The 27,951-nt window shown below is 42.3% G+C and overlaps 1 protein-coding gene across 6 annotated transcripts in view; it reads right to left on the reverse strand.

Annotated features, from left to right (window-relative positions):
* Positions 1-2,701: 2,701 nt before the first annotated feature.
* LOC122550916 (P2Y purinoceptor 8-like) overlaps positions 2,702-27,951 on the reverse strand; it is a 45,270-nt gene continuing 20,020 nt past the window's right edge. For 4 of the 6 annotated variants that reach the window (XM_043692358.1, XM_043692355.1, XM_043692356.1 and 1 more), the window contains 2 exons: positions 14,219-14,437; positions 2,702-4,419 (listed from right to left, as the gene is read on the reverse strand). In XM_043692358.1, the coding sequence (XP_043548293.1) occupies positions 3,332-4,372 (1,041 nt within the window). In that variant the 5' untranslated portion in view covers positions 4,373-4,419; positions 14,219-14,437 and the 3' untranslated portion in view covers positions 2,702-3,331. Of the gene's footprint in view, positions 4,420-5,080; positions 5,504-14,218; positions 14,438-25,196; positions 25,319-27,951 lie in introns of those variants that run through there. The other 2 variants (XM_043692359.1, XM_043692360.1) reach the window with 2 other exon arrangements.

Below are 27,951 nucleotides of genomic sequence, written 5' to 3' on the forward strand. Positions count from 1 at the left end.
GCTGAAGGACCTGCTTACATGCTATAAACTTCGATGACTCTACATGCTTCCACAGTGCTGTTAGACTGGGACTTTCAGAATTTTGACTCAGTGATAACTTATGATGGCTGTGACTTTCCGGGGAATTTTCATTTGGTTTTTTTTTATACAAAAAGAATCATTCATGGGATGTGAGAATCATCGGCTGAGTGACCATTTATTGCCCATCCTTAACTGTTGAAAGTCCACCAAGTTGCTGTGAGTCTGGAATCATATGGGCCAGAACAGGTAAGAACAGCACATTTCTGTTCTTTAAAGGACATGAGTGAACCAGATGGAATTTGCTCTCGAAAGCCAACAATCAACAGTCATCAAATTATTTTGGATTTTATGAAATTCAAGTGTCATCATCTGTCATGGGTTTATCAGGATTAGCTAGTCCTGTGACATTACCACTACACCACCATCTCTTCCACGTTCCTGATCAACTTGTTCTTTCTCCACTTGTCTGAAAGGTATTGCCAGATAGTGAGTTTCTGCAATGCATCTTGGAGAAGGTACATGCTTCTGATGCTAAACTGATGCTGGAGGCAATGAATGTTTAAGGTGATCTATGGAGGGACAATGGTGGTGAGTATTATTGGAGCTGCATTCATCCAAGCAAGTGGGGAATATTCTATCACACTTTTGATTTGTGCCTTCTAAATATTGGACAGGCTTTGTGAAAACAGCAGTACAAACAGCAATATCAACATATTCTCCAGTTCCTTCAATAACGGAATGAAATTAGCCTTCAGTATCTGGACATCTATGTGGAATTAAGATTAGTGCGCTTCTATAATAGATTAGCACCAGGCTACTTTATAAGTAGTGAAGGTAGGAATTATCTCAAAGTAAAGTTTTGCAAATAAAAATGCTTACGGAAATCAATTGTAAGTTGAACTTGAGCTGTGAAAAATAGTTCTCTGCAAAGTAACAGCAACATAATAGAATTCTAAACTGCTGTGTATATTCCCACCTTTAGCATCATATAAGGTCATCAGAATGAATGGAGGTGAACCTTACCCGAATCGTATTCAAGTGCCTGTGTATACTGTCAGGAGCTGAAATGTGCCACTTGGAAATAGGCAAACATTAAGGTGTGGAATACACTGCCTGGAAGTGTGGTGGAGGCAGGTTCAATTGAGGCATTCAGGAGGGCAATGGATGATTGTTCGGATATGAATGGTGTGCAGGGACATTGGGAAATGACAGGAGATTGGCACTACATAATAGAGCTGGCACAGGCAGATGGGCTGTATGACCTCCTTCTGCACTGTAATAATCCTGTGACTCTGTGAAATATCTTGTTTATAGTAAGGTTCAGATTGATTCCAATACGTCAACTGATCAAACGTTTGTTTTACCACTGGATAAAATGGACAAATGAAGGATGTGTAGATGATAAGGAATTTTTAGAATTGATTTGATTATTTTTTAAATTCCTATCCTGGCCTTTCTTTGGGATATGATTTTCAGGCTTCAACTCTTTCCTCCATGCAGAAACTTGCGTGGAGAGTGCAGACAATACAACTGATTTTAATTTGCACCATCCTATTCAACCTTGCTCTTACTGAACTATAACAGCTCACATTCTGGATTAGTGGTGCTGGAAGAGCACTGCAGTTCAGGCAGCATCCGAGGAGCTTCGAAATCGGGCAAAAGCCCTTCATCAGGAATAAAGATACAACACCATCAATCTAAAAAATGCATCCTTGTTTTCAAATCCCTCAATCTTTTTTCACTCAGCATTGCTAACCTCTTCTTGCCCTACAAACCGATTGGGCTGGGAGATCTTTGCTCTCCCCAAGCCTAGCTTTTTGCGTGGCCCCAATTTCAACCATTCCGTTTCTGAAGGTTTCCTAGGCCCCAAGAATGGGAAATTCCTTCCTCAGCTTGGCCTCTTGCCCACCTGTCTCTTCTTCTCAAAGACACCCCTTTAATCATATTTCTTTGATTAAGCTTTGGTCCCCTTTCCTAATGTCTCCTAATGCAGCCTGGTGTCGAAGGCTGCCTGATAACACTTCCATGAAGGAGTGTTGCAATGTTTTCATGAGATTAAAGGAGTTACTGGTTCCTTGTGACAATACAGCTAATTCAGTCATTTTTGCATTCTCCAACAAGCAACACTGGGCAGCTGGGTCTTTCCTCCCTAATCCAAAGAAAGAAGCATCCTTTTGGATTTGACAATTCAGAATGAATTCAGAATGAATTGGCTAATTTATTTCCGTGTCATGAAGTGGGCAGTGTGATGATACTTCAGTTTACACTTGGGTATCCCATGAAATGATTTTTTATTTCACTTGGAATCTGTTCATTGCTGACTTTTTCCGATATATTTGTGTTGATTTAGAGTTAGGATACGTCAGAAACATGCATGCAACAAATATTCCCACTATTACACTGTACTATGAAAGAAATGAAGGACCTCCTGAATATACAACAACACTACAATAATGAATTGTATTTATAACTATCTCTTAATTATGCTATGCCTTCTGCAAATTACAAGAATTCCAAATCCGAAATTATATATAACAATGGAATTCCTGCAAAAAACTTTATGAATATACAACAGGAAGATTTACTGAACTGAGCAGCATCAAAAGTTCCATATTGCTTATTGATTCCTGAGAAAAGTGTTAACCTGGGGTTTGGAAAATGGCAAAAAGCAAAATATCTGATAGAATTCTATAATAAAAACAGAAAGTGCTATAAACTACTCAACAGATCAAGCAAGCAGTTGCAGAGAGAAGGAGGTGGGAGTTAACTTAATGGTTCATGAGTCTTGATTGGAAACATTGGCAGATTATTAAGAGCTAAAAATGAAAAGCAAATCCTCCCCTTTCACTCCATCAAAGGGATTTAGATCCATGCATGTTCCCTTTGCTACATTCATCTTTCAACGGAGAGCTCAAGTTGTCTGTAGATCGTTATCCGACCATTTTCAATGGCATTCAGCAGTTGGTCATGTTGCTGCCTGTGGAACCCATTGCAAATGATTTTCAAATCTCCACCTTCTCACTCCTCAAAACCGAGGGGGAACCTCAACGGCTTCTGGCTGGAAATCATAACTGTGAACTAGGGAAACCATGGAATTAATGTGACAAGTTTTAAATACGTATCAAATCTGAGAACTACTCTCAGACTTGTGGCTTTGGAATTTTTCCATCTGCTTCCAGAGATGCATGAGCTCAAAGTTGGTTTCATGCTTAATATCTTAAGTCTGCAATCGAACAATCAGGAAACCTTCCTATCAGTTATAGGTTTGCTTTCAGTATACTACATCGCACTGTCTTCTGCCAACTTTAGTCTATACTGAATCATTTGTTGAATTCAAAGAGAGATGCATCTCCAAAGCTTGATGATTTTGTAAGCCCGACCGCATTGAGAACATGCTTTCCCTTCTGCATTCGGTTAGACTTCCTTGGCTTGAGATTATTGCTATCCCCAAGTATGTTCTGAGCTTCTTACGAAACTCTTTGGAGGCAAAATAATAAATGAATGGGTCAAGGCAGCTATTTAAGCAGCTCAGGGTGAGCGTGACTTTGTAGGCTGTGTAAACCCCTCTGTTGAAAAAGATCCGTTTGATTATATGAACCAGAAGGATAAGGTTGTTGGGTGCAAAACACGTTACAAACACCAGCAGCACAATTAAAGCTAAACCAATAGCTCTCCTCTTTTGTGCACTGACATAACTTGAAGAGGTATTGATCAGCTTGGCAATGATCCGAATGTAACAATACACAGTCACACTAAATGGAATTAAGAACAGGATCATAAATAAAGTGAAAAGAAAAGCTGCCCAAGCTCCTTTGGAAGGTAGCATGTCCATCTTCAGAATGTCAAAGCACGTGGTAATATTGAGTTCATGAACGTCATATGTCAAATCCTTCATCTCCAGTGGCAGTAAGACAACCAACATGATTGCCCACATTCCTAGGCAAATTGCAATTGCATGCTTCTTTGTCCGCCATCTGACACAGTGCATTGTGAGCACTACTCCTACATAGCGGTCCAAGCTAATACATGTCATCGTTAAGATGGAGCAGTACATGTTCGCGTAGAATAGCACAGTAACTACATTACACAGTTCAATTCCAAAGATCCAATTGTTACCGTTCCAGTGGTATGCACTCTGAAAAGGCAAGAAGATGGCCAGTAGAAGATCAGTGAGGGTGAGGTTGATCATGAAGATGATGGAAGGCGTCTTAGGTTGTGCTCGGCAGAGAAGAAACAATGAGAACCCATTCCCAGGCAGGCTGATGGTTGCAACAATGATGTAAAAGATTGGAAGAGTAGTCTTAATAGTTTGATTTGATAGCATTTCCAGAGTCTCATTATCCACTGCCATGATGAACTGGCACCTCAAATCGAAACCACTACGAGTGGATGGGTTTTCTTAAGAGAAGGAAAGAGCAGAACATTATTAATCAGAAATCAGAAATGGACTACCTAAAAAGAATGCTTTTGTCATAAGGGGAAATCAAATCTGCTTTTGAATGAGTGAATGTAGCAGTTCAAGAAGTCGGCACAATGCTACATTTTTGAAGGGCAACTTGGAATAGACAAACAATGCCAGCCTTGTCAGTGATGCCCACAAAGCAAGAATGAATGACACAAATAACCTTGATTGAAATGGGTGGATGTAGAACTAGGAATCAAATCTTATTTTCTTGCTACTCTCAAATTTTAAAGCAGACTGCCGTTTTAAGCAGAATAATTAACTGTTGCAATGTGATGCCAGGGATTTATGATTGGAAAAGGTGACTGCACAAACAACAAGTTGCATTTCTTTCACATGCTGTAACATCTGAAGACTCTCCACAGGAACAGCATCAGACTGAATTTGACACCGAGCTATAGAGAGTATCATACATAGAGCTTTGGGTAGCTTGGTGAAAGAGATTGGTGAGATGGAGTGTGGGAGAATGAAAGGAATTTAAGGGAGGAATTCCTAAGTTCAGAACCTAGGCATCTGAAGGCACAGCTACCAGTGTGGGAAGATGAAAATTAGGGATTTACAAGAGATATTTGGCTCAGTCATGCACCTATTTCTTACCTTTTTATGCTCCTATGCATGACTGAATAAGTTCTATTCAGTGGAGACCTTGGAGACTTGTTGGGACAAAACATGTTGTAGGAGTTGAGGCAATGATGGCATGGAGGGATTTGAAAATAAAGATGAAATTGAGATGCTGTCAGACAGGGAATAAAACACAGGTCAGCAAATACAGGAATGAGCAAAGAGTGTGGTGCTGGAAAAGTACAGCAAGTCAGGCAGTATCCGAGGAGCAGCAGAATCGACATTTCAGACAAAAGCCCTTCATCAGTCCTCACTTTCACCTAAATGTAGGACTGAATGGGATTAGTTTCACATTGGGCAATAGGCAGGAGGATGGTCAGATGTGCTTAAGTCTATATTGGTTGCTAGGAGAAACAGAGTCGAGAGTGTGGAACTGGAAGGATTAGATTAGATTCCCTATACTGTGACCCAATCAATCTACACTGACCCTCTGAAGAGTAACCCACCCAGACCCATTTCCCTCTGATGAAAGCACCTAACACTATGGGCAATTTAGCATGGCCAATTCACCTGACTTGCACATCGTTAGACTATGGGAGGAAACCGGAGGCAAACCCAGGCTGACACGGGGAGAATGTGCAAACTCCACGCAGACAATCACCCGAGGCTGGAATTGAACCTGGGACCCTGGTGCTGTGAGGCAGCAGTGCTAACCACTGAGCCACCATGTCTGATGAAGGGCTTTTGCTCGAAACTTTGATTCTCCTGTGTCTCGGATGCTGCCTGACCTGCTGTGTCTTTTCAGCACCACACTCTCCACTCTGACCTCCAGCATCTGCAGTGCTCACTTGCTCCTGCGAGGAGAAACAGTTAAGTCCAGGGGGTATGTCTGTGTTCACAAGTGGAGGAGCATCTCTAAGCATAATAAATTAGATTTAGACTGCTTATTCTCAGTTGCTATACATTTCCTTCATGCTGTAATTTTGTTTCAGATTTATAGCATTTGCAAAGTTCTCATTAATCACTGTTCTATGCCAAACATAATTTCAACAAAACATCTTTAGTTGCGTGAACATGTATGCTTCCACTTCCTGACCAACCATCTCATGCCTTTTCTGGTGTTGAGTCATATTTGGGATGAAGTAAGACTGCAACTAATTTAACAATATATTTTTATCAGAATGAATTGAGTTAAGAGAGGAAAACAGTGAACCATGATAAATAAATAAAGAAGTTGCTGGAAAAGCTCAGCAGGTCTGGCAGCATCTGCGAAGAGAAATCAGACTTAGCGTTTTGAGTTCGGTGACCCTTCCTCAGGACTGGGATAGTTATTATTCAGATTGGATGATGATCGACAACAATGTTCCCCAATTGTCAATGCTAAGGACCACTGTTTTTATCAAGATATGACTCGTAAATTGGAATAAAGAGTATAATGTCAAAACATACCAAAAATAGCAAACTTGGTGTTGTGATAGATAGCAATCAACTGCAATAGGAGTTACAGGGAGTGAGCAGATTTGGCAGACGAATGATGGGCAAATGGAAATTAAGACAGAGCAGTACGAGGTGTTGTATTTTTAATGAAGATTTAGGAAGAGCTGATACAGGCTTAATGATGTAAGGTACACCTGGACAGCAGTTTTTGAGGGTTGATGTGCACAGATCTATTAAGATCTTGAATCATGTTGAGGCGTTAAAGCAAATGGGATCTAGGACTTTTTTTTAAAAAGGCACTGAGTACAGAAGTTATGCTGAACAGGTGATGGAGTGGATGCTGCCCTTTATGGTGGAGTTTGAAACTATTGTGAAAACTGCACTGAGATGAGGAGAAATATTTTCCTCTCGGCGATGAGTACAGGGGTTGGGAGGTCATATTGCAGCTGCACAGAAAACTGGTTAGGCCACTGTTGGAATATTGCATGCAGTTCTGGTCTCCTTCCTATCAGAAAGATGTTGTGAAACTTGAAGGGGTTCAGAAAAGATTTACAAGGATGTTGCCAGGGTTGGAGGATCTGAGCTACAGGGAGAGGCTGAACAGGCTGGGGCTGTTTTCCCTGGAGCGTCGGAGGCTGAGGGGTGACCTTATAGAGGTTTACAAAATTATGAGGGGCATGGATAGAATAAATAGACAAAGTCTTTTCCCTGGGGTCGGGGAGTCCAGAACTAGAGGGCATAGGTTTAGGGTGAGAGGGGAAAGATATAAAAGAGACCTAAGGGGCAAGTGTTTCATGCAGAGCGTGGTATGTGTATGGAATAAGCTGCCAGAGGAAGTGGTGGAGGCTGGTACAATTGCAACATTTAAGAGGCATTTGGATGGGTATATGAATAGGAAGGGTTTGGAGGGATATGGGCCGGGTGCTAGCAGGTGGGACTAGATTGGGTTGGGAATCTGGTCGGTATGGACGCGTTGAACCGAAGGGTCTGTTTCTATGCTGTGCATCTCTATGACTCTATGACTCTATTTGTTGGCCTGTGGAGCTCGTTTCCACAGAGATTTTTCCAGATTGTTCCATTGAACATATTTGGGCCTGTGTTTGGTAGATATTTTAACTGGCATGGAAAGGTAGGGTGGAGGGAGCAGACAGTAGAGATGACGAAATAAGGCTGCACTCAGATCACCATGGTCTTGTTAGGTCATGAAGGACAATGGGCTAAGAGGCCTACTCTTGCTTATAATTCTTGCATTCTTCCATTCTTGAACCAGAGTTCTCCAAAGTTCTCAACTATGATCCATCTCATTTTCAAAGCCTCCGTCTCCTTCCTCACTATCCAGAAGGAGTTGGGGCCGGAAGAACTCCAGCTCAAAGTTGATGATCTGGAACCTGAGCTTCAAACACTGTGGCACATCGGGAGCGGGAGAGTTACCTGGACACTTTGTTTCAGGAGGCAGTCACATCTGGTCGATTAAGTAATTCAAATTCAGTTAGTGACCAGGACAACAGGGTGTGATTATAAGTGAGGCAGGTAGGGGGATCCTGGGATCAGAGTGCAGGAACCTCAGTTTTTGACCTCATCCAACAGGTATGAGGTACTTCCACTTTGTGTGGGTAGGAAAAGGACTGCAGGATGAGCCAGCTGACCACAATACCATGTTGCAGAAGGCCATTCAAGAGGGGGAAGCAAAAAGACAAGTGGTAGTTATACGGGATTCTATAATTAGGGTGACAGTTAGTATCCTTTGTGAGCCGGATCAGGAGTCCCGCATGGTGTGTTGCCTGCCCGGTGCCAGCATGCAGGACATCTCTGACCGGCTTGAAAGGATATTGGAGCAGGAAGGGGAGGGTCCAGTTGTTGTGATCCACATTGGGATTATCACCATAGGCAAGGATAGGATGGAGGATCTGTTTGGGGATTATCAAGCACTAGGAATGAAATCAAGGAACAGGTGTTTGAGGGTCATAATCTCCAGATTACTGCCTGAGCCACGTGCATATTGGCTCAGGGATTAGAAAATTGGCAAAGTACACCCGTGGATAAGGGAATAGTGTGGGAAAGAGGGGTTCCATTTCATGGGGCACTGGCATCAGTTTTGGAACCAGGAGGATCTGTACCGATGGGATGGTCTTCACCTGAACCAATCTGGAACCAGTGTTCGAGTGAAAAGGATAAAGGGGGTGGTCACTAGGACTTTACACTAGTGAGTCAGGGAAATGCCAAGGGAAATGACAGGAAGTATGATGGCAAATAAAAAGGTAATCAGCGGGTTAGCATGTGTGCAGGAGGGTTTAAGTTCAAGGCAGACTATGAGAGAAGTAAAAAGGAAGGAATTGGCCATACTAAATTGCCCATACTGTTAGGTGCATTAGTCAGGGGTAAATAAGGAGAATGAGTCTGGGTAGATTACTCTTCGGAGGGTCAGTGTGGACTTGTTGGGCCAAAGGGCCTGTTTCCATACTGTAGGAAATCTAATCTAAAATAACTCTGGACATATTATTGGAGATGTTGGAAATCATGAGGGTAAGAAAGCTTGCATAAAGGCACTTTACCTGAATGCTTGTAGCATTCGCAACAAGGTAAATGAGTTAACAGCACAAATCATCAAAAATGGATATGATGTGGTAGCCATAACGAAGACATGGTTACAGGATGGTCACAACTGTGAATTAAATGCTCAGGAGTACCAGACTATTCAGAAGGACAGACAGGAAGGCAAGGGAGGTGGTGTAGCTCTGATATTCAAGAACGACATCAGGGTGGCGCTGAGAGATGATATAGGTTCTATGGAGTATAAGGTTGAATCTATTTGGGTGGAAATTAGAAATTCTAAGGGGAAGAAGTCACTGATAGGCGTAGTCTATAGGCCACTAAATAATAGCACCACATTGGGGTAGGCAACAAACAAAGAAATAACTAATGCCTGTAAAAATGGGACAGCAATTATCAATAGGAACGTTAATCTACACATTGATTGTTCAAACCAGCTTGGTCAGGTAACCATCAGGAGGAGTTCACTGAGTTTATCCATGATAGCTTTCTTGAATAGCATGTAATGGAACCGATGAGGCAACAAACTATCCTAGATCTGGTCCTGTGTAATGAGACAGGAATAATTAATAACCTCATAGTTAGGGATCCTCTTAGAAGGGAAAGTGAGGTCTGCAGATGCTGGAGATCAGAGCTGGAAACCTGAAGAAGGATTCCTGAAGAAGGGCTTATGCCCGAAACGTCGATTCTCCTGTTCCCTGGATGCTGCCTGACCTGCTGCGCTTTTCCAGCAACACATTTCCAGATCCTCTTAGAAGGGGCGATCACAGTATGGTTGAATTTAGAACACAGATGGAGAGTGTGAAGGTAAAATCCACACCATGGTCCTGTGCTTAAATGAGGGAGACCACAATAGAATGAGGGCGGACTTGGCTAAACTAGACTAGAAACAAAGACTTTATGGTGGGACAGTTGACAAGCAGTGGAGGAGTTTCAAAGCAATTTTTCAAAGTACTCAGCAAAAATATATTCCAGTGAAAAGGAAGGAACGTAAGAAATGGGGAAATCTGCCTTGTGTGTCTAAGGAAATAAAGAAGACTATCAAACTGAAAGAGAAGATATACAAAGTGGCCAGAAACAGCATGAAACATGGGAAAACTTTAAAGGTCAACAGAAAGCCACAAAAAAGAGCTATAAAGAAAAGTAAGATAGAACATGAGAAAAAACTAGCACAGAATATAAAGTTTCTAAAAATGTATAAAATGAAAAAGAGTGCCTAAAGTAAATGTTAGTCCTTTAGAAGATGAGATGGGGCATTTAGTTATGGGTTATGAGGAAATGGTCAAGGCATTGAACAGGTATTTTGTATTGTTCTTCACAGTGAGGACACTAATAACATGCCAATAAGTGACAAAGAGACGAAGGTAGGTGAGGATCTGGAAACAATCATTATTACGGAAGAGGTAGAGTTGAGCAGCTAATGGAGCTAAGGATAGAGAAGTCTCCTGGCCCTGATGGAATGCAACCCAGGGTACTAAAAGAGATAGCGAGAGAAATAGCAGGTGATAGTTGAAAGATGATTTGGAGTTGGAGACCATGCGTAGGGTCTCAAAATTTGTAGATGATATGAAGATGAGTGGCAGAGCAAAGTGTGCAGAGGACTGTTAAACTTTGCAGAGGGACATTGATATATTGAGTGAGTGGGCAAAGGTCTGATAGATGGAATACAATGTTAATAAATGTGAAGTCATACATTAATAAAAAGGATTATTACTTGAATGGTAAAAAGTTGCAGCATGCTGCTATACAGAGGGTGTCCTTGTGCATGAATCACAGAAGGTTGGTCTGCAGGTACAACAAGTAATTAGGAAGGCAAATGGCATTTTGTCTTTCATTGCTAAAGGGATTGAGTTTAAAAGCAGGGAGGTAATATTACAGCTGTACAGGGTGCTGGTGAGGCCAATCCTGGAGTACTGTGTGCAGAATTGGTCTCCTTACTTGAGAAAGAGTGTACTGACACTGGAGGAGGTGCAGAGGAGGTTCACTAAGTTGATCCCAGAGTTGAGAGGGTTGGTTTATGAGGAGAGACTGAGTAGACTGTGATTATATTCATTGGAATTCAGAAGAATGAGGGGGATCTCATGGAAACATATAAAATTACGAAGGGAAAAGATAAGATGGAAGTAGAGAGGATGTTTCCACTGGCAGGTGAAGCTAGGACAAGAGGGCATAGCCTCAAGATTAGAGGAAGCAGATTTCGGACTGAATTGGGAAGGACTTCTTTACCCAGAGGGTTGTAAATCTATGGAATTCCTTGCCTAGTGAAGTAGTTGATGCTACTTCAGTAAACGATTTTAAAGCTGAGGTGGATTTTTTTGAACAATAAAGGAATTAAGGGATACACTGAGAGCGTGGGTAAGTGGATCTGAGTCCGCGAAAAGATCAGCCATGATCTTATTGAGCGACAGAGCAGGCTCGAAGGGACGGATCCTAGTTCTTATGTTCTTATATCCTAAGATTCAATCCCATCATTCTATGAGGAGGTGTTTCTAATGCCATGAGTATGGTTTGATTTAGGAACAAAGTAAAAGTAGGAGGTTACTTAACCTCTTAGTTGAAACTTTATTGCTGGAACAGCACAGCAGGTCAGGCAGCATCCAGGAAACTTCCATATCCGCCACAGATTCACCTGCACCTCCACCCACATCATCTACTGCATCCGCTGCAGCCGGTGTGGCCTCCTCTATATTGGGGAGACAGGCCGCCTACTTGCGGAGCGATTCAGAGAGCACCTCTGGGCCACCCGGACGAACCAACCCAACCACCCTGTAGCACAGCATTTCAACTCCCCCTCCCACTCCACCGAGGATATGCAGGTCATTGGACTCATCCACCGCCAAACCACAACAACGCGACGGTCGGAGGAGGAGCGTCTTATCTTCCGACTGGGAACCCTCCAACCACAGGGGATGAACTTGGACTTCACCAGTTTCTTCATCCCCCCTCCCCCCACCTTGTCTCAGCCGAATCCCTCCAGCCCAGCACCGCCCTCCTGACCTGCAGTCTTCTTCTTGACCTCTCCGCCTCCATCCTACTCCGACCTATCACCCTCACCTTGACCTCTTTCCACCTATCACATTTCCAACGCCCCTCCTCCAAGTCCCTCCTCCCTACCTTTTATCTTCTCCTGCTGAACACTCTCTGCTCATTCCTGAAGAAGGGCCTGTGCCCGAAACGTCGAATCTCCTATTCCCTGGATGCTGCCTGACCTGCTGTGCTGTTCCAGCAATAAAGTTTCAACTTTGATCTCCAGCATCTGCAGACCTCACTTTCTCCTACTTAACCTCTTAGGTTTGATCCAGAATTCAGTCAAATCCCAGTCGATCTGTATCTTGACTCCAATTGCACTTGGTTTAGTATCTCATTACTACCTAATAGAAATCTAATTAAATCATCCCTGATGTTTTGTGTTGAACCCTGGCCTCAACAGCATTTTTAGGAAAGTGAGTTCCAATGTTCACAGAAACTAGATCAATACAGCAGAGCAACAGGCCCTTCAGTCTATGATGTTGTGTAGAACATGACACTAAATCAAACTTCCGTCTGGTCTTGGTCGATGTCCCTCCATTCCTTGCTTATTCATGTGCTTATCTAAAAAGCCCTCATTGTATCTGCCTCCACCACTATTCCCTGGTAGCATGGGATACCTACCACTATCACTAATATCCTTACATACAGGTGGGAAAGACACCACTTTAACTGGGGCAACGCATCCATCCTAGGACAAGCCAAATTGAAACACGCACAAGAATTCCAAGAAGCATGGCATTCCAACCAGAACTCTATCAACAAACACATTGATTTGGACCCCATCTATCACCCCCTGAGAAAATAAACAGGAAATGGCATCACTAACACAGGAAATGACATCACCAACCCAAAGAAACCTGAACACATAAATTGAAAGTGGGACATAACACCAGCGCTTCACCGGAGGCTCATTTATGATGTTACCTATTGTGCTGACAAAACATCTGAAAACGAACCTTCCAGCTCAGCAAGCAAACTTACATCCAGGGATACCTACCACTCTCTTTGTAATAAAGTTGCCCGTCACATCTCCTTTGAACTTTCCCCCCTCACCTTAAATACATACCCCTTAGTATTAGATATTTCAATTCTGGAAAAAAGGATTCTGACTGCAAACCCTGTCAAATGCATCTCATAATTTTATATATTTCAATCAAGTCTTCCCTCAGCCTCTGCCCCCTCCACCGAAAGCAACTCTAGTATTTCTAGCCTCTCCTTTTGGCTCATACCCTCTAATCCAGAATTCTTCAAACTCTATCCTTTGTGTGAAGAAGTGTTTCCTGACAGCATCTGTCATTGGCCCAGCACTAATTTTAAAGCCATTGTATCTTTGTCCCAATTCCCTATCAAATAAAATATTCTGTCAACCCATGTAACTATCTTAATCAGCTCAACTGGATTCCTGCTTAAACCCACAACCATAGAACTGCTATGGTGCAGGAGGATGTTAAAACCTGGAGAGAGTGCAAAGAAGATTTACTGAAGTGATACCAGGAATGCTGAGATTTAGGTACAAGGAAGGTTGGGAGAAATTGAGCTTTCTCCTTGGAACAGGGAAGATTAAGAAGTGACCTTACTGACATGTTCAACACTATAAGCAGTTTTGACAGGGAGAGAAGGATATTGTATTTCCATCAGCTGGTATGTCAGCAACTAGGCATTGCAATTTCATGATTGTCAGCAAGAGAGCTAGGAGTGAGATGAGGAGAAACTTCTGCACTCAGAGAATTGTTAGGATTTGGAATGCGTTGCCTGGGAGAGTGGTGGAGGTGGATTCAATACCAAGGTTCAACACAGGGCTGGAGATATATTTGAAAGTGATTAATTTAGAGGGCTACAGAGATAGGGCTGGAAAACGGGAAGCTGGGTAGCTCTTTTGGGAATTGGGCTGAATGGTCTCCTTCTGTACTGTAAAATTCTGTGATTCTATAATTCAGCCCATTGTGTTTGAATCAGAGAGAAGACAAGCCATTTCTTTGATCCCTGAACTCTTTTTGTCATATTGTTTCAATCTTGAGAATCTGCCCTGGACTTTCACCAGGATCCCAGTGACGAGGAGTGTTCAAATTTGAAAATGAATACTTTTTTATAAATTAATAAATAAATGCAACTAATATCTGAAGTGCTAACATTTTAGAACACTTTGCTTCACTTTACCTTTCAGTTAGGTGTTTGTTTTTAATGAGTGGGAATGCGATGGGCCAAAGAGCCTTTTCCTGTGCTGTAAATCTCTATGACGGTATGACCTTGCCCCACACCTTGAGGATGCTGGACAAACCAACAGACTCCGATATTTTCTGGAATTCTTCCCGCACTGTTATTTAAGCTTCTTCAGACTCCATGGTGACTTTGGTCCGACCCTTTATCTCAATGAGCCTAAGGTACACAAAATACATTTCTTTTAGATGAGCAGAAGTTGAACATAGAAATTGAAAGTGTGCTTTATAAATGTCAGTCCTTCCTTTGCTTCTCTTTAACTGAGACATTTACTTGGTAAAGTTTATGCAATACAGACCCTGCCAAAATGTACGATGTGTCCAAACATGTTTACAGTTAGGATATCAGATGCGAAACATTTGTTAGTGACTGATTGCTTGGCAATCTAGTTTAACATTGAGGGAATATGTTATAGTCAGAGATCATTATCTCTTCCACACATATGTATTCACTGGGAGCCCCGATGTGTTCACCAAGATTCCTCAGTTATTTAATTAGTAACCAAACAACTGAAAATTGTTATCTTTTTTGATGAAATGTTTGCTATATTTGCTCTGAAAGCAATGCATTGGATTTTATGGTACACCGTGTTTTTCCCTAACGTCCCCGCCTCAATTGAGAAGTCAGTGGAGAGGCACACACAGGATAGAGCTGGTTACTTCACACCTCCTACTTATCCTGAACCTCAATACCTTTAAGCACACTGATGGAGGAGTGCAGAATCCATGCTGATAATAACTAATCTCTTAAATAATAAGGCAGAGAATGTGAGCTCACTTCTCACTTCCCTGGATTAGTAAGTAGCAAATCTGAAATGAAAAGTTGGCAACAGTCAAAATGAAGATGTAGGCACATAGAAAGACCATTAACTTTAAGTTCCCGACCAAGTTACATAACATCCCGATTCTGGCATATATCTCCAATTCTTCATTGGATCCAAGTTTCTAGAATTTCTGACTTGATAGCACCATAAGCATTTTTTCACTGTGAATCACTGGGGCAGCAAGGTGGCTCAGTGGTTAGCACTACAGTCTCACAGCACCAGGGACCCAGGTTCAATTCCAGCCTTGTGTGACTGTCTGTGTGGAGTTTGCACATGCTCCCCGTGTCTGTGTGGGCTTTGTCTGGGTGCTCTGGTTTGTTCCCACAGTCCAAAGATGTGCAGGTCAGGTAGATTGGCCATGCTAAATTGCCCATAGTATCAGGTGCATTAGTCAGAAGGGAATGGGTCTGGGTGGGGTTACTCTTCGGAGGGTCGGTGTTGGGCCAAATGGCCTGTTTCCATACTCGAGGAATCTAATCTAATAATATCAAAGGCTAGTTAATAGCACTGGTATCTCACAGTGTTAGGGACCCGAGTTCGATTCCAGCCTCGGGCAGCTGTCTGTGTGGGGTTTGTGCGTCCTCCCTGTGTCTGCGAGGGTTTCCTCCAGGTACTCTGGTTTCCTCCCATAATCCAAAGATGTTAGGTGGATTGGCCATGCTAAATTGCCCATAGTGTTCAGGGATGTGTAGGTTAGGTGCATTAGTCAGGGGTGAATATAGGGTAGGGAAATGGTCCTGGGTGGGTTACTCTTTGGAGGGTCGGTGTGACCTGTTGGGCCAAAGGGCCTGTTTCCACGCTGTAGGGATTCTATTCTATACGTATCCTGCAACATGCGCCTTACCTCCTGACTTTCTAAAGCTTGTCCTCCATCTATAAGGCACAAGTCAGTAGTGTGATGGAATATTCCCCAGTTGTTTGGGTGGGTGCAACTACAACAAATACAAAGCTTGACACCACCCAACTCAAAGCAGCTTGTTCTCACCAATACCACACCCAAAAACCTTCAATTCCTGTACCATTGACACTCTAGGTAGCAGCATCTATAAAATGCACTGCAGGAATTCACCAATGTTTTTCTACAGTAGTTTACAAATCCATTACCACTTCCAGTTAGAAGGGCGAGAGCAGCAAATACAAACAAATACCAACACATGCAAGTTCCCAATCACAATTTACAATTTTATCATCATTCCTTTACTGTTGCTGGGTCAAAATCCTGGAACTTGCTCCTTAACAGAATTGTGGATGTACCTACAGTAAATGGACTGTAGTGGTTCAAGAAGGCAGCTCATCACTGCCTTCTCACCTGGGTAGCTGCAGAAAAGGAGGCTGTTGAGGAGGGTTTCTTTACTGAGTCAGTATGAGTGGAAGTCAGTCACAGGAAAGGGGTAGTTACTTTATTAGGTGTTCTCTATAGACCCCCCCAATAGCAGCAGAGAGATGGAAGAACAGATTGGATAGCAGATCTTGGAAAGGTGCAGATTCAACAGAGTTGTTGTTATGGATGACTTCAACTTCCCCAATATTGATTGCAACCACCTTAGTGTAGATGGTCTGGATGGAACTGATTTTGTCAGGTGTGTCCAGGAAGGATTCCTGACTCATATGTAGATAAGCCGATTAGGGGTGAGGCCATATTGGATGTAGTGCTAGGCCACATGCCAGGCCAGGCCAGGTGTCAGACCTCTCGGTGGGAGAGCATTTCGGTGACATTTACCATAACTGCCTCACCTTTACCATAGCCATGGAGAAGGGCAGTGTAGGAAGGTATTTAATTGGGGGAGGGGAATTTATACTGCTATGAGACAGGATCTGTGGAGTGTAAATTGGCAACAATTGTTCTACAGGAAATGCACAACAGAAATATAAAGGTTGTTTAAGGGGCACTTGTTGTGAGTGTTGGAAAACTTTGTTCCACTGACACAGGCAAGGAATGGTAAGGTGAAAGAACATTTGGATGACAAGAGAAGAGGAGCTTCTCATCAAGAGGAAGAACGAAGCTTACTGAAGGTTAAGGAAGCAAGGATCTGGCACAGCTTTAGAGGATTACAGGGGAGCTAGGAAACAACTCAAAAATGGTTGGAGGAGAGCGAGGAGAGGGCACGTAAAAGCCTTGACAGGAAGGATTAGAGAAAACCCAAAGGCGTTCTACACTTACGTGAGGAATAACAGAATGATCAGAGAGAGGGTAGGGCTGATCAGGAATAGTGGAGAGAACTTGTGTCTGGAGTCTGAAGTGGTAAGGGAGGCCCTAAATTAGATTTTGCTTCAGTATTCATGAGAGAGAGAAGGACCTTGTTGATACTGAGAAATCATGGACCAGGTTAATAGGCTTCAGCAGATTGATAATAAGAAAGAGGATGTGCTAGAAATCTGGGGAAGCATCAAGATAGATAAGTCCCCAGGGCCGGACCAGATATATCCAAGGTTACTACGGGAAGCAAGGAATGAGATTTCCGTGCCTCTGTAAATGATCTTTGAATCCTCACTCTCCATGGGAACAGTACCAGATGATTGGAGGGAGGCGAATGTTGTTCCTCTATTCAAGGAAGGGAGTAGGGAAATCCTTAGGAATTACAGACCGGTCAGTCTGGGTGTATGGGTAAACAAGGTATTGGAAAGGATTCTGAGATATAGGATTTATGACTATTTGGAACAACCTAGTTTAATTAAAGATAGTCAGAATGGCTTTGTGAGGGACAGGACATGCTTCACAAGTCTTACTGAGTTTTTTGAGGGTGTGGCGAGACAAGTTGATGAAGGTCAAGCAGTGGATATGGTATATATGGATTTCAGTAAAGCATTTGATGTGATTCCCCATGGTAGGCTCATGTAGAAAGTTAGCAAGTATGGGATACAGGGAAATTTGGCTGTCTGGAAACAGAATTGGCTGGCCAAATGAAGATAGCGAGTGATAGTGGATGGAAAGTATTCTGACTGGAAGTTGGTGACCAGTGGTGCCCCGCAGGAATCTGTTCTTAGGTTTTTGCTCTTTGTAGTTTTATAAATGACTTGGATGAAGAAGTGGAAGGGTGGGTTTGTATGTTTGCCAATGACACAAAGATTAGTGGTGTTGTAGATAGTGCTGCAGGCTACAACAAGATATTGACAAATGCTAAGCTGGAGTGAGAAGTGGCAGATAGAGTTCAACCTGGATAAATGCAAAGTGTTTCATTTTGTAAGGTTGAATTACAATGCTGAATACAGCGTTAAAGACAGGATTCTTGACAGTGTGGAGGAACAGAATTTTTGGTGTCCATGTAGATAGATACCTCAATGTTGATAGAAGGTGTATGGTGTTTTGGGTTTCATTAACAGGGGGATTGAGTTTAAGAGCCGCGAGGTTTTGCTGCAGCTCTATGAAATCCTGGTTATACCACACTTCGAATATTGTGTCCAGTTCTAGTTGCCTCATGATAGGAAGGATGTAGATGCTTTATAGAGGGTGCAGAGGAGATTTACCAGGATGCTGCCTGGTTTGGAGGGCACATTTTATGAAGAGACGTTGAGTGAGCTGTGGCATTTCACATTGGAGAGTAGAAGGAAGAGAGGTAGCTTGGTAGAGGTATACAAGGTAATGAGAGGCATAGATCGTGTAGATAGCCAGAGACTTTTCCCCAAGGCAGAAATGGCTGTCATGAGGGATCATAATTTTTAGTTAATGGGAGGAACATTTGGGGAGATGTCAGAAGTAGGTTCTTTACGCAGAGATTGGTGGGTGCATGGAATGTACTGCCAATTGTTGTAGTAGAGCCAGAGACATTGGGGACATTTAAACAACTACTGGACAAGCAGATGGAAGGCAATAAATTGAGGGGTGTGTAGGTTTGGTTCATTTTAGATTAAGATAAATGTTTAACACAACATCATGGGCTGAAGGGCCTATACTGTGCTGTAATATTCTATGTTTTGTGTTCTCAAAGGCAATCAAGGATAGACAATAAATGCTGGCTTCCTGGAGTAGGGGAGTTTGTTTTTATGCTTTCCTGTGGGATGTGGATATTGCTGGCTTGGCAGCATTTATTGTCTGTCCCTAGGTGCCCATGAGGAGGTGGGGGTGAGCTGCCTTCTTGAACTTCTGCAGTCCACATGCTGTAGGTTGACCTACAATGCCCTTAGGGAGGTCTCAGTAAAATACCAATACTGAAGCCCTTCTGGGAGGCCTTATTTGTCCTAATTGCTGCCTGCCTCCACATAGCAGACAGCCAATCTGGCTTCCAATCTGTCCTTGCAAACATCCACTGGTGGTACATCAGGCAGCCATCCTGTTATAGGCTCCTCCCCCATTTTCCAGTTCTGCCTCCCTGTGGAGCTGGGAAATTACAGCCCATAGTCTTGAACCTGTTCTGCATCAGATCACAATACCAATTGCCCACACAGCTCCAAATGCAGCAAATCTCGGTGAATGTAAAACAGCTAACCTGAAAGTCCAGAGCTGATTCAGGTTTACTAAAGTTTAGGAGCGAGCAATGCTAGTGGTGACTAAGTACGTTGCAGTTCTTCACAAGGCATGATCAGAGCATTCTGATGGCCTGCTCTCCTGTTCTAGTTCACAACTGACTGTTTTGAATTTTCAGTGCAGTTTACTCCTGAGTAAGATTTGCGTCATCTGCATTGGAATTCCCCTCTCCTTCATGACACTGGGGGAATTTCACACTGCTCTTTATTGTCATCAAACCACTTTCATTTTCAAAACGTGATGTCTGAAGAAACTGGTTGCCCCCTATGCTGACAAACATTTACCTTTTCATAACGTGGTGCTACGCGGTGTTTCACTACTCATACCAAATCTGTAGGTATGCTTTGACATCCCCAGTCATTCCTGGTTACAATAAAATAAACAACTTTCATTGGACCTTTGAGAGTCCCCATCAACTTCTCTTTCTGTGTGACCTTCCCTTGTCACTTTATGTTATCCACACCACAAAGGGAAGATGAAAGTCTTCAACATTCCTTCCCAATTGTCCCAAAGCTGAGATGGTGCCAGAGTATTCTAAATGCTTTAGCTGATGAAGTAAGAATGGGGCAGAATATTTTACTTACGTCAGATGGGCGAAAGTTTACCACGAGACAAGCAAAGTTTGGGTGGTAAAATGTACAAATATTGTGGTCTGACTCAGTTGTGGATGTAGGGTAGGAAAAGGTTCAATGAGCAAACCTGAGTTGTTATGAGGTCTTTCATTCATGGTCAGGTCATTGTCAGAACATTGCTTACAGCACTTTACTGTAACAGCACCACTGAATAACATGAAACTCCCTTCACTTGCAGAGTCATACAGCAAGGAAGCATACCGTTCAGTCCAACTAGTGCATGTCAAGCATAATCCCAAACTAAACTAATGCTGCACTTGACCCATATCCCTCCAAACTGATCTATTATTAAACTTATCCAAATGTCTTTTAAATGTTGTAATTGTACCTGCATCCACCACTTTCTCTGGCAGTTCATTCCACATATGAACCAGTCAAAAAAGTTGCTCCTTTACAAATATTTCTCCTGTCACCTTAAAAATATGCCCTCTATTTTTGAACTGCCCTACCCAAGGGAAAGGACCCTTGTCATTCACCTTATATACCCCTCATGATTGTATGAACCTCAATAAGGTCACCTCTCAACCTCCAACCTCCAATGCAAAACGTACCATTTTCAGTCTATTTTCTATCTCAAAACCCCATACCAGGCAACAACCAGAACCCCCTCCAGTTTAATACTTCTCTTATCCTGTCATTGAAACACCCTTCAGAGAGCCGTACACACTGCAACAGCCAAGCACTGAGACCGATCTGAGTCTTTAGGTAATGGCGCTGTCTGTCACTTAGAACAAGTCAGCAGATGAATGATAATAGTGCCTCCTGCAGGTTGACTTCTGAGTCACAGGTCATCCTGACCTGGATCCATGTCATCATTCTTTCGAGAGCCAAAATCATGAAAAAGTATCTTTTTCAACAGCATTGAGAGGATGCTTACACCACAGCAACTGCACTGGTACAAGGAAGACTCTCACCTCAACATTCTCAGGGGGAATCAAAAATAGACAATAAATGTTGGCTTTTCTCTTGATGCCTGGGTCCAAAAAATAAGATTGATATTCCCTGTGCAGTACTGAAGGATAGCTACACTGTTGGAGGTGCCATTTTTGGTGTATGCGATGTTAAATCAATGCTCTCAGGAAGGTTTAAGGATCCTATTTCAAAGAAGAGGAGACAAGTTTTCCTGGGGCATCGTGGCTGGTACTTATCCCTCAATCATCCCATTCCCCCCAAAAATTAACAGGTCATTACAGTCTGTGGAATCTTGCAGTGCATTGAGTGCATTATTGCTTTACAACAAGTGATCACATTTCAAAAGTTCTAACTCGCTGTGAGATCCTGACAGTCTGAAGGGGTGCTTTAGAAATAAAAGTATTCATTTATCTTTTTGCCTCTAGCAGTTTCACCTCCAAGTCACAGGCCATCCTGACTTGGATCCATGTCATCAATACTTCATTCTTGTACGAGTCAAAATTATGAAAGTATCTTCAAACACAGCACTGAGAGGATGCCTATACCACAGGAACTGCAGTTTACTGGAGATTACTGGGGACACAGGAGCTTTACACCATCCAGGACAAAGCAGCTGCTTGATTGGCACCACATCCTCAAGCATCCACACTGTCCCATCCCAGACACTCAGCAGCAGCAGGGTGTACTATCTGCAGGATGCACTGTAGACATTCACCAAAGTAGCTCCTTACTACAAATCAATGTCTACATTTCTTCTTTCCAGGTCTTTAAGAACTCCCTGGTAGCAGAGAGCTAAGGTGATGTTGGGGGATGAGAAAGATGATCAGAGTAAGACTTGGCCAGTCTCAGTAGAGATTTTCAGAGACTACAAGAGGGACTAGTACCACTTGCGAATGACACATATGGTCTGACTTGTCTTGTATATCTTAAAAGAGAACTACAGTATGATCAGAACAAACATTTCCAGTATGTCTGGTTTTTGACTGGTTTTTCCCTCTCAGAACGAACAAATTTTTGACAGTCAGTTTTATTACTTTCCAAACACCATAACTGTTTTCACCAATTGTTGACCTTAAACTTTCTTCTTGGACTTAATTTTCAGCCATCATCAAAGACTCTTTGTAGACTTAGGGAGACCAGGAGCAGTTGAATGCCACATCCCAATTGTTTAACACCAATTGCTTAACAGACTAATATCCCTACATTGAATTAGGCAGCAAAAGATATTCAAAAGGAATTATAAGGGCTTTTTTTTTGTAAATCTACAGTTTCGCCCAAATACCAGTTTTCACACTTCCCTTCTGGCTCCTTTCCCTTTTTAGAAACCAACTGTCTCTTTCCCTGTCCCTTTCCAGGAAATTGGAGGTCAGTCCTCTTAGCTTCAAAACATCTCTTCAGGGCAGTGGCCTAGGTCCAACCATCTTCAGCTGTTTCATCTTTCACCTTCCCTCCATCATAAGGTTAGAAGAGCAGATATTTTCTGACAAATGTATAATGTTCAGTACTATTTACGACTCCTCAGATATTGAGACAGTCCATGTGCAAATACAATAAGATTGGTACAATATTCGGGCTTGGGCTGATAAGTGGCAAGTGCCACACTAATGTCAGAAAATGTTCATCTCCAATAAGTGACAATCTAGCAAACCCCCCTTGATACTCAATAACGATACCATCACTGAATGCTCTATGGTCAACATGTTGGGATTACAATCGACCAGAAACTGAACTGGACTTGCCATATAAACACAATGACTCCAAGAGCAGGTCAGAGGCGGAGGAATATTGCAGCAAGTAACTCAGCTTCTGTCAATCCGAAGCCTTTCCATTATCCACAAGGCACAAGACAGGATCGTGATGAAATACTTCCCACTTGCCTGGATGGGTATGACTCCATCAATATTCAGAAAGTTGACACCATCCAGGACAAAGCAGCCTGTGTGATTGGTGCCACATCAACAAGCATCCACTCCCTCCACTGACATCCAGAAGAAACAGTATTTACTGTATTGCAGACATTCACTAAAGTTCCTTAGACAGCACCTTCCAAACGCATGACCACTTCCATCTAGAAGGACAAGGGCAGTAGATATACGGGAACATCACCAGCTGCATGTTCCCGTTCAACCCACTAATCATCCTGACTTGGAAATATATCGCTGTTCCTTCACTGTCTCTGGGTCAAAATCCTGCAATTCCTTCCCATCAGCATTTTGGACTTTTCACTGTTCTACAGCACATGAATTGCAAAGGTTCAAGAAGATCCAGCCAGTGAAATCCACGTACCAAAAATGAATGAACAAAAACCCCCTACTTGTCTTGTAACCAACATGTTCAGACATGTTATGACATACCTCTGGAATAAGAAAGCAGCTTCTTCATTCTTTTTAAAAAAAATATAATAACCACCAAATCACCAATTTAAGCACTCAAACAAATAAGTCACAAACACTACCCACCAAGGGCAATACAATAATAACAAAAGTCAAGGAATAGTGGGAAAAGGGGGAGGAACTAGATTAATATGGAGTTGGAAGTGGCAGATATGCACTTCAACCCCTGCAGTGACCACCATTGTCTCAATGTCTCGAGCATGCTAGAGGACATAGTGTGCCAACTCTTCAAGAATACCTGGGTGTAAACACGAGGAGCTCAACACAAAGGAGGGAAGTAAATCAAAACATTGCCAGAGAGGAAAATAATGCAATATAGCTTCCACCACCTCCCCACTAGCAGCCCACCCCCCACAATGTCCCCGTCTCTTCAGAAATCTAACTCTTGACATTTCCTAATCAACTTGGTCAGAGATGGAGCAGGTGGGACTTGAACACTAGCTCAGAGCTATGGACACTACCTCACAAAAGCCCATACATGATCACAGCCATTTTCTATATCTTTTTCCCACCACTAAACCACCCATGTCTCTAATTAAAGTAAAGCATTGTAATGGGGGGAGGAACTCAGCTCTTTTCTTTCTTATATCCAGAATTGTTATCACATAGAACTGAACAGCTTTTTCCCATCACCAAACCTTTTTTTTCCTTCCGTATCTAGAAGTGTTCTTAGACACAACTGAATATTTTTTATCTTTCTATCACCCAACCACCTGAGGATTTCCTTCTATTAATCACCATTAGTAAAATCAACAGTGATTTCTAATTGACTAACCTACATGCAGAGCTCATGAGGGACAACGCAGAACATCGAATGCGAAAGCGAGAGAGCAAGAGAGGAGGAAAAATCAAAATGGAGTTGGAAGGGGTGATAAAGCACTCCGGCCCCTCCGGTGCCATCCTTTCTGTAAGACCATTGACCCTCTCCATGAGTGGACATCATCTGCTCCCTTCTCTGATAACACCCAGGCACAATCATAACCACAGAAGAAGGGCAGACAATCAGCAACCTGGACCTGTTAACGGCCAACTTAGCCAGGAACTCAGTTCTTTTTTTTTGAGATGGTAGGAACTTAGGTCCTAAATACAAAGTGCAATGGCCCTATCACATGCTCTGAATCAAATCCGGAACTGCCCTGCTTTACCCTGACACAGACCTGCATTTCTAACACTAACACATTGAACCTGTTCTGACATTTATCAAGGCAAAGTTGAAAAGCATAAACTTTCTATCAAAAAGAAGATGAGCCTAACTTGTCGGTTCAGGCCCTCATTAGAATTTCATGGCATGATTATCATTCAGCACTTCGTTGGGGTTCATTTCCTACATTGGGATCAACAGAAGTGGAGGAAAACAAATTTCTACCTTATTTTTTTAAAATTTGTATCTGGCCTCTGTATCATATCCTGTATAGATTTTTATCTGAAAGAAGATTCAGATATTTTCTACTTCTTCACTTAGTGTTGAAGCTTATCTAATGTGCAAACTATCCACTGAACTGGATTGCTGTAAGAATTTAACAACAATATGAGGAGGACCATTGTGACACTACTTTTCATATTGAGATTAACAAGGACAAAAGTGCTCACAATTCAAGACTCAGCTTAACTGTAGTCTAGTCATTTACTTAACTTCCAACATTTTTAATTGTAGAGTTTTTTGTGGCTTATAATTTTAAAGGATAATTCTTCTTACCTTCAGAACTTGGAACATAGCTTCAGAGAGACATTTCATAGCATCATTGCCCATTATTATTGAAACTTCCAACTCAGTGAGACACCAGCTCAGAAATCCTCTCGCCAGTTTCCTCTATTTAACAATGAAACTGCTTAAACATTTAGCTCACACAAAAAAAAACCTGGGTCTTTCCAAAATGGGAGTTAACAGTCATCCTCAGCAAACTGGCATGGGTTTTTTTTGTATGGTTCTAGCCTGGGGGAGTTATTTTGACACTTTCCATCTAACTAGAAATGCAAATTGATCATGTGGTCTGATCAGCCTGAAGCATTAACATTGAACTACAAACTTCCAGTATCCTCAATTCCCCCCTACCCTCCTAACCAACAAAATACTCCTGCCCTTGCTCCCTGTCACATTCTGATTCACAATTTATTAGTTTTTTGCCGATATTCCATCCATATTGTTCACTTCATCGACCATTTTCCTATTTTCCATTATCAATACCCATATTCACTTTCTGGAGGACCAAAACTCATCTTACTTACTCTTTTTCCCTTTTTAAATACTGCAGAAACTCTTACTATCCCTTTGTACTTTTTTTAGCTAGCTATCTCGCATGCACTAATTTTCCCTTTCTTATTAATCATTTAGTCTTTCATTGCTGTCCTTTATGTTCTGTTCAATCTTTTCACCTGTCACACATCTTTATCTTCTACAATTCAGCATGTCGTTCTCCAGGATCTTTTTCTCTCACTAGGATCTACCTCTTCTAAGTATTCTGAGAATTCTCCTAAAATGTCTGACAGTTCACTTTAACTACCTCTTCATACCGTCATAATTATTCTTTTTGAGTTTAAAATGCTGGTGTTCAATCCATCTCCTCTCCCTCAATTGGAATATAAATGCAATGTTATGATCACTGTTGAAAATGTGTTGCTGGAAAAGTGCAGCAGGTCAGGCAGCATCCAAGGAACAGGAGAATCGACGTTTCGGACATAAGCCCTTCTTCAGGACCTGCTGCGCTTTTCCAGCAACACATTTTCAGCTCTGATCTCCAGCAACTGCAGTCCTCACTTTCTCCTTATGATCACTGTTACCAATGGGAGCCATTACTATAAGATTGCTGATTAATTTGGTCACATTGTACATTTCCAGGTCGCATGTAAACAGCTCTCTAGTTGGTTCTACAACATTTTTTTAAAAACTGCCCCAAATACCCCCTATGAACTCCTGATCCAGAGTACCATTGCCCGTTGATTCACCCAATCTGTATGTAGATCAAAATCAAGTTAAGTTCATCATCAGAATCCTCACTGTTTTATATTGGCTGTCAGTTCCTCTTATTTTAAATTTAAAATTCTCATCCGTTTGTTCAATTCTCTCCGGGTCCCTGATCTTCCTTCATTCTGTAGTCTGCAGTAGTGCTAAAAAAATCCTCTTGGTCTCTTATTGAATCTAATATATCTGCTCCCGCTTTTGCCCACTTTTAGCCACTTAGGTATCATTATGGTTTAGAAATTTTCTTCCTAAGTTCCTCCATCTCTTCTAGGTGTGTCAAAGCACCCTTAAATCCTGTCTCTCTTCCAGACACCCCTCTTGATTTTCCCTGTTTGACTGGGCAGCCATTACCCTTACAACTCTGTGAGATGGCTCACAATAATTTGCATCAATCACTACCCATATGATGTTTGCTTTAGTTAGTTATCACCCACGTGTTCACTCAATTTCTTTGGGCCAAGTACAGCAACGTCTGTTATAAAATCCTCACCTTTTTTTTGAGTTCATACTCACACCTCTGCTCCACTATCTCACCCCCTCATGATGCAATTTAGCATGTGTGCTCACCACTTACCTGTTCTCTGCTGCTTTAAGAAACCCTCTGAAACCTATCTCTTTGAATAAACTTTCGACTACCCATTCCAAAATCTTCTTAGGCAATATAACATTTTGACGATTGTCCAATAACGGACCTTGGAATATGTTAAAGGTGCATTAAAAATGCAAGAAATTGCTGTATAAAAACTTTCTTTAATTCTCTGCAGGAGTTCCTCAGGGTAGTGCCCTAAGCCCAACCATCCTCAGCTGCTTCATCAATGACCTTCCCTCAATCATAAGGTCAGGACTGCAATTGTTCACTGATGATTACATAATGTTCAGCACCATTTCTGACTCCTCAGATACTGAAACAGTCCATGTTCAAATGCAACAATATCTGGACAATGTCCAGATGTGGGCTGACAAGTGGCAAGTAATATTGGTGCCACACAAATGCCAAGCATCGACTATCTCCAATACAAGATAGTCATTGACATTCAATGGTGTTACCATCACTGAATACCTCACACTCAACATCCTTGGGGTTATATTAACAAGAAACTCTCCTGGACACACCACATAACAGTGCGGCTACAAGAGCAGGTCAGAGGCTAGGAATACTGCGACAAGTAACTCCCTTCCTGACTCCCCAAAGTCTGTCTACCATCTACAAGACACAAGTCTGAACTGTGATGGATTTCTGTCCAATTGCCTGCAGCTCCAATAACACTCAAAAGGCGTGGCACCATCTGGGACAAAGCAGCCTGTTTGATTAGCACCACATCCACAAGCATCCACTCCCTCCACCACCAGCACTCAGTCGTAGCAGTGTGAATAATGAGTCAGTACTGCACTGCAGGAATTCATCAAAAGATCCCGAGACAGCATCTTCCACAACTACATCCATCAAGAAGGACAAGGGCAACAGATACATGGGAATTCCACCACCTGCAAA

Source organism: Chiloscyllium plagiosum, chromosome 6 (assembly GCF_004010195.1).
Source record: "Chiloscyllium plagiosum isolate BGI_BamShark_2017 chromosome 6, ASM401019v2, whole genome shotgun sequence".
NCBI lineage: Eukaryota > Metazoa > Chordata > Chondrichthyes > Orectolobiformes > Hemiscylliidae > Chiloscyllium > Chiloscyllium plagiosum.